Genomic DNA, 16,790 nt, shown 5'->3' with positions numbered 1-16,790 from the left:
TCTCTGGGCTTGAATTTGGATTCCCCAAACCCATGTAAATAAGGCTAGACACAGCAGTAAGTGCCTATAATGCCAGCACTCCGATGAGATGGGAGAAGGAAATGGGCAGTCCCTGAAGGTTTGCCAGCAGGGTAGTCCTGCACACACTGTGAACAGGAAAGGCACCTAGTGGGAGATGAGGACAGGCTGTAAGCTGTTTTCTGACCTTCACCATGGACTATAGTGTGTGTGTGTGTGTGTGTGTGTGTGTGTGTGTGTGTGTGTCCACATTCACATAAAACCAGATGTGCGCTGTATGAACAAAAAGGTAGTCTTTACTGCTCTTACAAAGGCTTTTGATTTTCTGAGTTATAATTTTCAATGGCTTTGCCTTAGACAGTCAGATACTTGTCTGATCAAAATGTTTAGTAACATCTCTAAATCTTTATCCCCTGGGGTCAAGAGAGAAACTACTATTATCGTTAATTCGGGCATTGGGCATTGTTTGAGACAGGCTGGCTCCAATCTCTCAGTGCCGTGAGACTTCTGCCTCCCCTTCTCAAGATCTGGGATTACAGGCAGCTGTGTGGATGGCTGGTCAAAAAAGAAATGGTCTGGCAGGGCTCGGTGTGTATGCCTGTGGATCCCTGTGTAAGGAGGCTGACAAGGGAGACTGCAGTTCAAGGTCTAGATATAGCAAGATGTTATCTCCACAAGACAATAAACACCCGAGGGGCTAGGGAAGATGGCTCAGCACTTAGAACACTGATTGCTATATCTGAGAATCCATGTTCAATTTCCAGCACCTACATGGTTGCTCATAACCATCTTTAAATCCAGTTCCAGAGAACCAAATGCTCTCTTCTGGCCTCCATAGGTACTGCATGTACATGGTGCACAGACCTATTAGGCAAAGACTAACAGACAAATAATTAATAAAAAACACTGGAAGTGTATGATTTGTTTTCATAGACATTGTTAGCTTATTAACTGCTTTCCTGCACTGTCCCACACCTGATATTGTGCTAAAGTAAGAATTTGCTTAATTTATAATTAAATTAGCATACACTAATTTATTCTTAGATCTAGTCGGACCCATATACTCTTCTGTAATATGACCTTTAATTATTCAAACATATAGCATAGGATTTGTGTGTATTTGTGTGATTATACAATTGATCAGAAGATGATGGGAATTTGCACAAGTCATTAACTGAGCTGGGAAATGATCCTCTAGAAAACTGACTAACTTTCTAGTCAGAACTGGCTTTTACTTCCTTGAACTTTTGCTGTTTTTGCAGTTGTGACCCAAAAAACCCCCAGTGGCTTGAGAAATAGTTACAAAGGGCATGGTGGATAGAAACTGCCAGCAACCCGTCAGCCAAAATGGCCATTCGAGATGACTGACAGCTCATTTGTATTAGGTCTGATTAGGATTGTAGAAAACTGAAAATGAAGACAATTGTGTCTTCAAAGGATCCTTTGTCCATGGGAAATTAACACGGTTAACATATATAAGTAAAAGAAGGAAGAAAAGGAAGTAATAAATTGGAGAATGTGACGGGACTTTTGCAGGAGCAGGCCTGGGTCTCAACCTTGATGTGAGTGGCCAGAGACCATCTGAACAAAAGGCACACAGAGAAAAGGTAGCCCATTTACTTGTTTGTGGTCACACCCAATTTGTGAGATTGCTCTGTGAGAGCCAAGTAGCAGGCAGAAGGCTGGAATAGTGAGTTCACATTGCATGAAGGAGAATCAAATGTAACAGACATAAGAGATTTCTAAAATCTAAAATTCTATAGATATGGGGAATATTGAATTTTTGGAATGGAAATGAGACCTTTGGTTTGGGAAAAATACTGAGTAATTCTCATAAGTGAATTGAAAGATGGCACACTGCAGGAGGGTGGTGACTTAGGGACTTCCAGGAACTTACCAGGTATTTCTGCATAACTCACACAGCACGGTACTCAATGTGTCAGGAGAGGAGAGAGGCGGGAGAGGCAGGAGAGGGGGGATGGAAGGGCTGTTCTTTATTTACAAGTAGAGCAGCTACTGGAAACTGTAAGAAACACATATACGCCAACATCTTGTCAAGAGCTTCATCGCCAGGAGAAGTAAGCTATAATGGCTAACTCTAGGATAAAAGAAACGAGGATCTGAAGGAGAAATAAGTTGATGGATGAGGGGGAAACCAATTTTAGAAGTGGTAATGTGCACACTCCATGGGTAGCCCAGGCAATATTTTGTAATCTTGACTTTACCAAGAGACACGTGAACTTTCATTTTCTACTAGGAATTTGAAGATGTATTGTTACTCTTCAGCCTTCTGAAATATGGGAAGTCTGTTCTGGCTCTTCTGCATTAGAGTAAGCACTATGCTAGCAGAAGACCCGGATCCAAGCACTAGTCATCATTTATAGAATAACCTTTACAAGCTAACATTTCTAAGATCTCACTTTCCTGGAAGGAAGGCAACATCTTACTAGAGTTTTGCAGACAGAATGAAGCCATACACAAGGGCTCACAGTAGTTCACAATGTTATGTTTCACATATTATCATTTGTAATCTTTCCGTCTGGAGATGGAAACCTACATCCTGTAGAAAAGGCCAGCTACAGTACCAAAGGAACCTCAGACAAGAGCCTCTGAACTGAGTGACACGCTAATATATGAGGGGAATTCATCTAGACTAAATTTAGTTTCTTTTGCCATTTGTGGAAATATAGCACTTATCAAATTCTCAATTCATACAATATTTTCCAAACTAAATACAACTGTACAGCCAGCACCCACCCCCAGGAATTCTCCCTGTGTCTCCAAAGCCACTGTAACGCCAACAGCTACCATTTGACTTACATCAGCTACAGCCAATCAGCTGGCCTGGTTTGTCACTTTAGATAAATGAAATTTAAATCACTTGTGAGAATCATGATATTATATGTGCACTGTGAACACGCTACACATAATTTCAGATTTCATAACAGTCTAGGATCTCCTCTGTGAACACCCAGCTGTATGACCTTTATAAATAAGCAGGTAAGATCCATATGGATGTACTACAGATAACAAGCATTGAGGCTTTTATTACTTGTGGATTTAAATAATGGCATATGATCACTTCTCACAAATGTCATGGTGACATGGACATTAATATCTGTTGTCTATGTAGCCAAGACATTAATGACAGGGTCTTGGCTTATGCACATACCCTGTCTTAATAAATGCTACCACTTTTCTATAGTGGCAGTGAAGTTCCTACAGCCTCCACATCCTTGTCAACACATGAAAGTATCAGACTTCTAAATTTTAGTAATTCTACCTGTGTGGCGTTTATTCGCATTTTAAATTTGCATTTTCTCAATACCGTTACTGTGTTGCTGTGTCTACTTTGTGTGACACCTCCTTAGATGACAAGTCTTCTGAGGCCCTTCGGCTATCTTGAAATTGAACATTGGCCATCGGTTCTTTTGTTTCACCTTAATCATAGCAGTCACTTTCGTCTTGATTGGTACCACCACATTGGCTGTACGTTGAAGATTGCCACCTTATTGTCTGGTCCTTTTGTCCCCAGCCCCAGCTTTTGAGGGAGAGTGCTGAGGGAGGAGAAGGTGCTGCTCATAGTGGACAGGCAGGGGACTCTGAGGGGATTAGAATGGACACAGAACAGCAAAGCCTGGGGCAAGAAATATATTACTTTATCCTGCCGTTTTAATTGGGGGGGGGGGGCAGATAGCTATTTTGCATACCGTGCTTTTTCAGAGATAGCAAATATCTACCAAGTATTTGTCTATGTTTACATAGCAATTACTTAATATGACACACAACAAGAAATAGAGATAAAGTACAACTGGATTAGGTTATAGAACAGTTTATCTTGTAATGGGTAAAAAATAGGAAGACAGAAGGAACACGGAAGTGATTGTCCCTGCACACATAGCCATATGTGCACAGATGGAAGAGTTCTGGGTGGTGGGGGTTGAGATACAAAGATTCCTCAAGGACTGAGGGAGGAAAAATGGACTTTTAGTCCTGACAGCTATTGCCAGATAATTAGCCTTGACATATGATCTAAACGCTAAACTACCATTCAACAAAGAATTGTACTTTTGAAAGCTAGAACCCATTCAAACTCAAGAAAAGCTAGCTACAACCAACACAAATTCCGTAAAAGTGATCAAGAAAGTTCGATATACAGGAAAATGGTGAAACCAATCTAAAATGTTAATTCTCACAGACTTGAGAGATTTAAATGTGACTATCAAATTATTTCTGAGAAAAATACTGGGTGGAATATTTACTAATAGTATGAAATACTCTGAATGATCTTTCAAACTTAAATAACCTTGTGCTTAAACCCAGTAACAAGTGGGCGGATTGCCGATTTGTTATAACCATTACACTTATCAGAAAAAGATCTGACTGTAGTGAAAGGACCTTCTTTCTAGCCTGTCATTTTTGTTAGGGAATAAGTATGTTCAGGAAAACTTGCTGGTTCTGTTAGAGCATATTTTACCCATAACATACAGCCTCAAATATAGTACATAAAATCAGTAGGCACCTGATGTTATTATTTGTAACTGGTGGGTGTCATTACTGTAGTACAAGAACTAAAAATGTGATGATTATATTGTGTAGATGATATTATGAAACTGGATATGTTTTCAAGAGATGGTAAGAGTCAAAGAGGGTCATGCCTCCTTCATTTTCAAAATGACTACTCATTTGCTAATCAAAGGGTTTCTCCAGGCTTTTCTCCACACTTCCAGGAATTTCTCAGCATCCTGCATGTAGCTTTATTTAGGGTCCTGATCATCCCAGCACTATTTTATAAACATGGGCACTGTCACCAAGGGTAGATTCTCATCTCCACTGACCTGCAGGGCCCTAGAAGTCAGTACAGCAGAGATCTTGAAAAGACCAATTACATGGAGCTATCTTCCCTCTGTTGTTTTTTGCAGGGCTAACAATCGTGTGCCTCTCCATTCAGATAAAATAGATACGCTATTGAATGATGTGTGTAATCTGTGTAGAGCTGACATAGTAAAATGTGTCTTAAAAAGCTTAAAAGCTGGGTATGGTGGCACATATCTATAATCTCAGTATTCGGGATGTATACTATATAAGATCCTGTCTTTAAAAGAACATGCTAAACCACCATGCTGAATTTTCTTTTTACTAAAATAGAACATTCACAATAGTATATCTGGGCTGAAGGGATGTATGTATATATTCTGAGAAATTTGGTTGAAGTGTTTATGTTTCCTATGGACAGATGAAAGCTTTCCATTTTAAAGCTGTGGTAACAAAATACAGAAAATAATATCTTATGAGTATGTTATGACTAACAGTGTTGACTCACAGATAAATATCCCTGAGCTCATGAGAACATGTTGTTTTATTCTTACTCAGATGAGCGAAGAGCTAGGCTGCACTTCTAATTTACAGGGCAGCATTCGCAGGAAGTGAGTTAGTTCACAGGCTCTGCAGGAACAAGGGGTCTCATTTCTCATTGGTGCTCATTCTATTTATATTTCAGCAAATACTTCCTATATTATTCACTTTGACTTTGGGGGTTGAACAAATCAAAAGGAGGAAAGAAATGGACAGGTATAGTGAGGCTGGACGTGGCGACTCATGCCTTTAATGCTATCACAACAGATGCTAACAGAGAGACAGTTATAAGCTGGATGCCGGTCTGGGCTACCGAGCAGGACCCCCAGCAACAACAACAACAACAACAGCCACAGATGAAGTCAAACACTTTTAACTAAATCCTTTTTCAAACAGACTTTTATTTACAAAAATATCTTTTGCAAAAATATATTCCTCTTTCTTTACCTCATACCTACTTTAAAAATAATTTAGTGTATAGCTAAAGCAAGTTTTTTTTTTTTTCAGTGTTTGGGTAAATGGTTTTCCTCAGGAGACTGACACAGATATTTAGAGTCCCCTGGCATACTTACCTCCTGTTCTGACTGTTGAACCCAGAATTGCCGAGTTCCAACCGTGTGGGCTCACAAACCAATGTGAGAGTCTTTATGATCCTCAGGATTTGGAAAAGAAAAGAAAAGAAAAGAAAAGAAAAGAAAAGAAAAGAAAAGAAAAGAAAAGAAAAGAAAAGAAAAGGAAGGAAGGAAAGAAGGAAGGAAGGAAGAAAGATAGGTGGGAGCAGTTGATGTAATGTGCATTTACACTAATGTGTCAAACACTGTAGATGATTCCTTCACATGTAATACTGCAGCATGGCTAACCAGCAGTGCAGTGTGGTTGCCCACCAGTGTAGCATGGCTAGCCACCAGTGCAGCATGGCTAGCCACCAGTGCAAGCCTTGCAGCTTGTGTCATTAAGAGAAAACAGAGAACTGGTAAACCTGAAGCACTGATAGTTACTTTACATATTGCTACAATGTGACATCTGACCAAACTACTTAATAATGGGTGTGGCTTGGCTCTTGGTTCTAGAAGGACCAGTCTATCATGGTGGGAAAGGCAGACAGGCAGAGGGGGCTGGTCACCTTTCATTGGCAGTTGGGGAGTAGACTGCAGACGGGATGTGAGGCTGGGCTACAAACCCTCAACACCTATCTGAGTTACTCTCTTTATCCAGACAGACTCCACTGCCAAAGGTCCCATGACTTCCGAACAGTGGCTGCAGTGGGGAACCAAGTATTCAAACACAGGAGCTTCTGGGGAACATTCTACATTCAAGCCACAATAAACATCTAGCCCTGGGTTGCCCAATAACTGACAGTGATTATAAAACCCAAGTGTCTAATTCCCTGTCCCATGTGTTTTTATTATTCAATCCATCACTACTTGGTATTAGAACTTGAAAAAAAAATCTTAAATTTTAACAAAAAATAACTCATTCTACATGCTTACGGTAATTATTTAAAATAGGCTTAAATGAGCTGACATAGAAATTTAATTCCTGTGGCGCACACCTTTAATCCCAGCACTTGGGAGGCAGAGGCAGGCGGATTTCTGAGTTCGAGGCCAGCCTGGTCTACAGAGTGAGTTCCAGGACAGCCTGGACTATACAGAGAAACCCTGTCTCAAAAAACAAAAAACAAACAAAAAAAAGAATTTTAATTCCTAAAGCCCTTCTATTGCCACTTTTGGTGCACGTGCTAAGTAGACATTAATTTGTATAGTGTCTGACTTTTCTCTAAGCCCAGCTCTGACCTCCCCTTGCCCAGAACACATATATAATGAGCACCCATTCGTTTCTCATCTAAGAACTCTTGATGCGCAGTCCATTTGGGACCTTTTTAACCTTCCTTAAAAGCAAATCATTTGGCCACTCTATCGATTCCCAAAGCAGCTCACAAAGCAATGGTAGAAATGGGGTTGGTCAATCCTGCTATTTTGCTGGGCTTGGTTTTAAGAATGTTGTTAGTGTTATTCTAGTAATCCCTTAAAAGTGTGTGTGTGTGTGTGTGTGTGTGTGTGTGTGTGTGTGTGTGTGTGTATGTGGTCTCCCCACACTGAACAGATTTCAGTATGACCATCCAGGAAGGAAGATGCTCATAGTTCTGGCTGTGGACTCCCAGATAGCATATGAGTGGGGTCTTTATAACAGAGAGTATCATACCTTCTTGGAAAAACTGTCCCCTGGTTTGCTGTGATTTATAAAGGCATCAGGGGGGAAAAATGACCTCACAGCAATACCACTGAAAGAATTATTAAAACTTGGGCAATATTTCCACTAGTCTCATAATAGCCACAGTTTTGTTTTCTTAAAATAAGTAAAGATTGAAGTCCCCGGATGAGTTTTAAACTCCAGACAGGAAATCTAGATCAGTCTCACTTGCAAACAGATATTACTAAGAAGTCTAAAATAATCCTTATTATTTTGTAGCAGAAACAAATAAAAAAGTACTTTCAGATACAGAGATTAAAGTAAATTACAAGCCTTAGAATAACGGCAGGAGATCCTGAGTACTTTTTGCTGCAAACAACGCTTTCATCCAAGTAATATGCCTCAACTCTTTGACCCCAGTGCTTACAAAGTTGAGGCAGGTAGAGTCTGTGAGTTTAAGACCATCATGATCTATTTAGCAAGTTCCAAGCCAGCCATGGCTACATAGTAAGACCCTGTTTTAATAATAATAATAATAATAATAATAATAATAATAATAATAAAGTACTTATGCTTGAATTTTTAATTAGAATTACATTCAGTACTGCTTTTTAGCAAAATAGAGATGAGTTCAATAACATCTGTACTGGTGGATTTTTACCCCAGGAATGAGACATCACTTTGACACAAACTTATAGTCACCTGGAGGAGGAAAGCTGAATTGGAGATTGGCCTGTGAGGGCATTTTCTTGACTAGCTGGTGTGTGAGGGCCCAGTCCTTTGTGGGTGGTGCCTTCCGTGGCAGGTGAACCTTATGTAAGAAAGTGAGTAGCTCAGTAATTCCCCACAGTCTCTGCTTCAGCTCCTGGCTCCAGCTTCCTGCCTTGATTCTTCCAGTGACAGGACCTCCAGGGTTATAGTGGGAGGACAGCGTCTTTCTTTACAAGTTTGAAATGACTTCATCAGCTCCTACTGAAGAAAGTCAATGCAGTGCTTGAGACATTTCTTAACATGTCACAACGGTTTTCCACTCTGCTTCTCTAATACTTGTGTGCACCAACTAGCACTGTGTGTTGAGTATTTCTACAAGAGACACTGGATAAATTAGTCTAACTTTGCTTCACGTTTTATATTTGAAACCGGATAGAGTAGCGACCTTTGAACTTTGTAGAATTACTTAGTCATGCCAAGTATATGGCAGTAAGTTATCGTTAAGTATTCCTCTTGAATCAGATGTTTTAATTACATATGCAACCACTCATAGTGCATTTCCCAAGTTAGAACTGTAAATCTATTATGTGTATATGAAGATGTATGTACCCACAGTCAAAAATAAAATTTAGAGCATGAAAGAAATTTAAAACTTATAATTGGCACAGCAACCTCAACGGAAGGAAATGTGCTGAGTATATTTGTTGGGTGGGATTTATTTTTTGCTCTTTGGTTTGGGAAACAAACACTTTGCAGATTAATCTGATTTTAAAAATCTTAACTGTCTAAAGCTAAGAAACTTAAGTGATTAGGTGCAATGCAAGAGAATAAAGTATTTTAGCAGTAGATATTTTTCACAACCAAACGCTGTCAGGGCCGCAGAGTCAAACAAGATATCTGTCACAGGAAAACTTCAAACTCCGTTAAACTTTCAAAGTGTCATTGGCACTATTCCAGAAACGATGTGAATGACACCACTGCTAAATGAAGGGACAGCATAGTAGCAGGCCACGTCCCAGGAGATGGTCTTCACGTGAATATTTTATCTGTTTTCTTGTTCTAAACAGCTATATTACTGTGCTGTCTTAATTCCTTTCTTCTTTGACTTATAACAAAGACATTCAATTGTAGAAGCATTTGTCTGATATATATATATATATATATATATATATATATATAGAGAGAGAGAGAGAGAGAGAGAGAGAGAGAGAGAGAGAGAGATACACGCACACACATAGAGAATTCATCCAGGAAGTTTTTAATTAAGAAAAAGAATTTACACAATGAAAAAATGTTTTTAATTTAAAATCCTCAAAAGATTTAATGTCGATGCCAGAGTCTGTCTTCCATCTGGTGTCCAATACCACTTGTTTAATATCATGTGTTGAATATTTGTTTTCTTTTTCATGTACTTTTTACTTTTCGTAATAAATATTTAATCATTCCAAGTTTGTACCAATGAACAAACAGGATTTTCACTGTGATGTCTCTTAATGGCAAACCCTGCTCTGGCCACTCCCCTGCCCCACCCATCTCCCAGAGTTCCTTCAGCTCCGAGCCCTTTCTCTCCATCCGGTCCTTTTCTGTTTTCACTTTCAGGCAATCAGGTGGGGTTCTTGTGGTTGTTTCAGGTGGGGCGAGCATGGGACACTTGTCCTTTTGTCCCTGTTAATTTCACCCACAAGATCAGCTCTAGTTGCATTCATATTTTTAAAACTGCCAAGCCATGTTCCTCTCAGTGGCTGGCCACCGTAGGCACTGTGCACATGGAGCGGGCTTTCTTTATCTGCTCCTCAGCTGATGGTCGCCTAGCTCACTCTATGATGTGGCTGTGCAGGTCTCTCTTTTCTGTGGTAACTTCATTGCCTTCAGGTGCACAGCCAGCAGTGCTACAGCTGAGCCTCGAAGTAACGCCGGTTTTACTTTCCGGAGGGACTTCATACTGTTTTCATAATGATTATACTAACTTACATTCCATCAGTTATATATTAGCTTTAATATTTACTCTTAGAGAAGTATAAATAAAATTTACATGACAAATGTAGAAAAATATATCCCAATTAAAAAAAATAACTACATAAGCATTTGCATGTGGATGCATGTTTAGTCATAGAGAGGACGATCCTAAAGCAAATGAAATACGTGATTGCAATTTTTATAGTTTTAATTTTGATTTATCTTCTAATCTGCAGACCAGATCACATTTTCCACAGATAACTAGCTACAGAATCTCCAAGGACTAAAATAAAATGATGACTAATTTGTTGATGCCTGGCTTTGGGGGAGGCGTCATGAACAAATGTCTGTTCACCCCAGATACAGCACAAGCTGCACACTAATGAAGACATTCCAGCAAACCCCAGAGTCGTCAGCCAGTGACTCAAAGGCAGCCCTGTCACTAACACAGTGACTACTTACTAAGGCTGCAGTCCCACAGCTCCTTGCACAAGCTTCAGGCTGCTCTGCCAGGCTTCTGTCCCCAGGAATTGTTCATTGTGTATGTAACCTGGGAGACAGACTTCTGGAGACTTGTAACTTTTTCATCTCCCTGGTCTCAGCATCTCATCCATCCCTGGTGTGTGTGAGTGTGTGTGTGTGTGTGTGTGTGTGTATGTCTGTGTGTGTGTGTGTGTGTGTGTGTGTGTGTGTATCTGTGTGTGGGGGGGGTATTCAGTTCAGAGGAATTAAGCATGCAGCAGCATATGTAAGCAACCAATGAATTTGGAATGTGCCATCTCAAACCAGTTAGGTGTCCCCAGTGGATTTGGTGCCATGTCAGAGGCGCATGAGGGAGTGGTTGCACACTCTCTCTCCTGGCCTATAGCAATTATCTCTTCCACTCTTTGTGACACATTGATTGGGAGCAAGTTATTCTGGGTTCTCTCTATTTTCCATGCTTCTCTTCAGTCTGTCTGTTCTTGGTTTGCTTTATTATCCATAAGAGAATAAGAGACAGAGAATAGACAGTACGGGCATGTTGAGTATAGCAAATGAGAAACAGGAGGTGATGAAGGGACCCCAAAGCCCACGTACTCTGAGTTAAAGACACTCACAGATTAGCTGATGAGAAATGTCTGTTATTACAGAAAGAATATGAAGCAGTTTTTAGAAAGATGACACTTAGAAAGGCAGTGTTTACCCTCAGTATTGATCCACAGACAGAGTTGAGAGCGCCATGGCTTTGGTGAGGAAGGAGTTCGTGTGTTCAGGCATCGTGACATGGGGTGGGCATAGTCCTTTCTAGTAAACGTCATTATACACTGTCTCATTCACTGACCTCTTTGTCCTTTACCCCACTCTATTTGCTGTCTTAAGAAACATCCCTAAGCCTGCTTCACATAAAATGTGTGCTGTTCTGTAGTACTCTCTGGCATTTTACTCAGTCATATGTCTTCACAATTTCCATAGTATATAAATGTTCTTAGATTTATTATTGTCTAATCATTTTTTTCTAGTAAAGAAAAAAAGATCCCCTTTGCCCTTACATAGATGTTATTTTACTGATGTCACATAAACAGGAAGGTCTGTACAGGGCAGGTCACATAGCAGAGAGTTAGAAGACAATAGATGTGATGTCAGGCTGTTTAGTTGGTACTAGCTAGCTTGCATACTAATTCTCCCAGTGTACGCTTCCCACTGTCAGAAAAGGATAAAGTTCTGAATTGAAAAGCTTATGAACATCTGAAGAAGCAAAGGCTCCAGTGTGTGAGATCAAGACTACCTCCATTTCCTCATTGGAATTGTTTGGTACTTATGTTTCTAGAGCTGGTCAAAAATCTCTACAGTTAAATCACTGATTTTTTTTCCCTATCATCTATACCTGAAATAACATTTTTATTCTATAATTCCATACAAGTAGTCTGTAAGAAGAAGAAAAAAAGAAAAGAAAAAGATTTTTCCTATTCTAGAGTTAATCTTAGCATTGTAGACTGAGTTCTCTTGGAATAGAAGCCCAGAGAGTCTCCATTTTATCGCTTGTAAAGTGTATACTTCCTTCAAATGTCCTGTTTTTAATAGACACCTCCATTCACCTCATTTGTAAGCATCACTGACCATGAATACCCGTAAAACACAAATCTGTTTTTTTCTCTCTTGCTCCTGGAAACATAACCCTGAGACTAATGTATTAAATGCCAAGGCCACACGTTTTGGCCTAGCTCGTAACTTATTTAACCCATTCAACTATTCTATGTCTTCCACGTGGTTAGTAACCTCTCCTCAGCTTCATGCGTCCTAGTCCGGGATGAATCTCCTCTTCACTTTGTTCTGAGTTCAGCCACCAGCTGGTTTACATCCCTCTCCAGGCCATTCACTATTTCCCAGAATCCTCTCTTCCGGCCAGTGTCCCGCCTCCTATTTCTACCTCAGTTCATTGGCCAGAGGATTCTTTATTGACAGGAGTTGCTGATGAGCGATTCTCTCTACAAATACCCCAATGCTTATTCATTGTCGCTGCTTAGTGTCCTTGTGGTTATGAAACATCTGTGGCCACTAGACAAGAGGAAGAGAATTGAGACAGGGAAGAGGTTGACTGGAGAAGAGGGTGGTAGCTGTAGCCAAAGCATGTCGGAGACATGGAAGTCACTGTGGAAGTCATTGTCTTGTAAAGTAATACGCAAGCTTCGAAACAGTTTCAAGATTATCAATATAGGAGATAAAGGTGACTTTTAAGAAAAGTGTCAGTGGCAAGAATTCAAGAAAGGGCTGTGTGTTATTAATAAAATTCCAAGGGAATAAAATGTCAATTCTTAAAAATGTGAGAGGGAAAAAAAAGCAGATATCCCTGTAACACCAGAGGAAACAATTCCTGTTAGGGGCTTTCCTATGAAACGAACTGCTTTGTGTCGTCTCCACAGCTCAGAATATAGGGTGTTTTGGGAGAAGGAAGAGAGCACCATTTCACTATTGTTTACACTGATGCTGTCTCTTTCCAAGGAAAACATAATTCTGTGTATAGCATGCTCTCTTTTTACTTTAGAGGAATTCCCACATGGCATTCATCAGCCGCGATAAAATACTGCAGTTACTCTTCCTTAGAACTTGGGGAAAACCGATCTGTATTCATTCAGAGCTCAAGAGAAAGGGTTTTAGTTAAAGTCCATCCAAAGCATAAATTACTTTGCGAATCTTTGGTTTTGTAGTTTTTAAATCTTAAGGGTGTGTGTGTGTACAAATTAAAGGCCTTAAGAGAAGATTGGTTAGTCTAAGAAAGAAAATACTGGGCATTGTTTAACATTAAAATGGGGGGAATGTTATTGTGGTCCAATTGTCACAATAATGAGGTTGGAGAGATGGCTCAGTAGTTTGGTGCCTGGCTGCTCTTTCAATTTCCATGGCAGTTCACAGCCATCTACAACTCTAGTCTCAGGGAATCCAGTATCTACTTCTAGTCTCTGCAGGCACCACACACATGTGGTGAACAGACATATATTGAGACAAAAAAAAAGTAACATAAAATGAACTGAAAAAAAATATGATGACAAGTTGTATAATACCAGGTTTGAAAAGAATCTTGATTAGAACTGGGTGTATCTTTCATAAAGCAAAACAAGCTAGAGGCAAAAAAAAAAAAGTGGTGCTGTCATTCCTTGAGCAGTTAAGAAATACACTTGAAATTATGTTTACTGATTTTACTTTTATAGAATAAAATTTTTTCTTATGAAATCTGTTTATAACCTTAGTTTTCCCTTTTAGTATGTTTAAAACAGAGTTTGGATTAAGCTAACCAGGTCAAGATAACTCTAGTTAATTAAAATAAGGTAGAAGGAAAAAAGTTGAACAGTAATAGGAAACTGTTCTGTTTTCTGAAGAGTGACTTTTGGTTCACCACATGTAAGTTTACGTTCCATGTAGAGACAGCGCTGCATTCTAAACTAAAATCTCAATTTCATTCTCTTTTCCCCAGTTGAAATTGTTTCATAAATGAATTAGTCCTTCTTGAAAATACCTGTAATATTCTGTAAGTTTGCTTTTTATTTCTTGAGGTCTTAGCACTGTTAAAAAGAACTTTAGGAATTCCCAAGAATAGCTATATGTATGGATACACATGGTCAACGCAGCAAACAAATATATGTTCTCTGTGAACAAACAATGATTCTCTTGAGACTTCGTCACATGACTTTAATTTATATGTATTACACTTGAGTACACATATACACGTAAAGACATGCATGCACATAGACACACATACACAGTCACATGCATGAACACATGGGTGTGAACACTTGAGCAGAGGCTAGGGAGAATGCTGGTTTCCGGAAGCAGGAGGTACAGCTTGTTATGTGGATGCTAGGATTCAAGTTCTCATCCTCATGATCAAACAGGAAGCACTCTTTTTTTTTTTTTTCTTTCGAGACGGGGTTTCTCTGTGTAGCTCTGGCTGTCCTGGAACTCACTTTGTAGACCAGGCTGGTCTCGAACTCAGAGATCCGCCTGCCTCTGCCTCCCGAGTGCTGGGATTAAAGGCGTGCGCCACCACGCCTGGCCAGGAAGCACTCTTAATTGCTGAGTTATTCCTCCAGCCTCTATAATTTATGTATGTATATATTTATACATTTATACATGTGCATATAATACATATGTGTGTATGTGTATATATGCATATATATATAATATACTATCTAATATCCTCATAATATAGTACCTATTTCTAAATGAATCCAATCTCAACTCATTTTTTAAAAGACTTTTGACTGGATAAGTTCAGGAGAGGTCTGGTGAGGGGGAGACTCACCTTTCCCATCAGTGTAGATTAGAGTTGTCTGGGATTCATGTCTTCCTTGCTTGGCTTTCCCACGGTCTATCTATCACGCTGAAGTTATCAGTGTCCTCGCCGAGAACCCAGGAAGAAGAACGGTAGAAGAAGAATCTAATAGTTTGTAAGAACCCATGTGGGTATGGTCCACGTAGGAGATGTTGGAGACTTCATACTCTTTCTCTTGAGTTGATCTCTATCAGGAGTTTGTAGAATGGGAGAAATTTATACAAAAGTAATAGTACACCATGCCAAAGCCAACCTGTCTACTACACGGCACCGGCCTCTCACAATTATATTTTCAAGCAATTTGATGTCTATATTCGAAGGCTCCACAGAGATATTCCTGACACAGTGGTACAGAATACAGGCACAAAAGGATTTAAAAAGGAAACCAACTCTATTAGCTTACTATACTGAGTGACCATGAGGATTTTGCTTTGTTTTGTTTTTACTGAGAAATATCTATTTTGCTATAAAAATATGATAATACATATATATAAGATGGTGACTCTATGTACCAACCTGAATACAGGTTTAGATGTTACATACAATTAGTTGAAGGCAGTCTTTAACCTTAGAAAATCTAAGTCTTTACGCATCAGAGCTTATGCCTAGTACATTTAAGACAAAGAAGGAATAGCAATTTTATATTGTCAGGACCAGTTAAAAGTTCAGAGTTCAGAGCAAACTGGCAAATTTCAAATACTCACAAACTGCACATACCAGACCATGTGTAACAAGAATGTCAAAGCAATGGTGTTTTTGCTTGCTTCATTTTATGTTTCTTAAAGATAAGTTAATAAAAATACATTAAGTGTGTTCCTATATTTTTCTAGTGCTCAGCTTCTTGTGGTAAAGGTATAAAGTACCGGGAGGTTCTTTGTATTGATCAATTCCAAAGGAAATTAGAAGAAAAATATTGCAGTCATTTGCATAAACCTCGAACTCACAAAGCTTGCAGATCGGGAAGATGTCCTTCATGGAAAGCCAATAGATGGAAGGAGGTATGTGGCAATTTAAAACCATCACCTGCCATCTCTACCATCTGTCTGTCTGTCTGTCTGTCTGTCTGTCTGTCTGTCTGTCTATCTATCTATCTATGTATCTATCTATCTATCTATGTATCTATGTATCTATGTATGTATGTATCTATCTATCTATCTATCTATCTTTCTATCTATCTATCTAATCATCTATCATCTCTAGATATCTGTATTTACACATTTTAACATCCAAAGCTCAGTAGCTGTTTGTAGTAGTTTTGAAAATTTTATTTCTTCAAGGTGTCTTTTATTGTAGCATTTTCTGCACCATACAGTGTTATCTATTTGGTAAAATAATTCAGTGACTTCATTTTTTTGAGGTTATAAATTCACAGAGACTAGGTTAATAATGAGAGACTCAAGGGTTCTAATATTATCTAGTTTACCAACAACGCACTGTATCCACTGTAATGGCTTTGTTTGCATCTCAGAATCTTGGATTTGAGTTAAGACTACATCCTGGACAGACAACTAGTAAATTGCATGCAGAATTTCAACTAGAGACAGAACAAGTGTAGTGAGAGATCAAGGTAGCTTTGGATGGGTTAAGAAGACACAATACAAGCCGGGCATGGTGACGCACACCTTTAATCTTAGCTCTCGGGAGACAGAGGCAGGCGGATTTCTGAGTTTGAGGCCAGCCTGGTCTACAAAGTAAGTTCCAGGACAGCCAGGGTTATACAGAGAAACCCTGTCTCAAAACCCTCCCCCCCCCC

General features: G+C 39.4%; 1 protein-coding gene across 1 annotated transcript in view; it reads left to right on the top strand.

Annotated features, from left to right (window-relative positions):
- Window positions 1–16,790, top strand: part of Adamts20 (ADAM metallopeptidase with thrombospondin type 1 motif 20) — a 115,457-nt gene that overhangs the window by 77,689 nt on the left and 20,978 nt on the right. Inside the window, exon 29 of the mRNA XM_021216448.2 lies at window positions 15,868–16,035. Within this exon, the coding sequence (XP_021072107.1) occupies window positions 15,868–16,035 (168 nt within the window). The remainder of the gene's footprint in view (window positions 1–15,867; window positions 16,036–16,790) is intronic.

The sequence above is a fragment of the Mus pahari genome, chromosome 17, assembly GCF_900095145.1.
Source record: "Mus pahari chromosome 17, PAHARI_EIJ_v1.1, whole genome shotgun sequence".
In the NCBI taxonomy this organism is placed as follows: domain Eukaryota; kingdom Metazoa; phylum Chordata; class Mammalia; order Rodentia; family Muridae; genus Mus; species Mus pahari.
The sequence above is the reverse complement of the archived record's forward strand: the minus strand, read 5'-3'. Positions and strand labels throughout refer to the sequence as shown.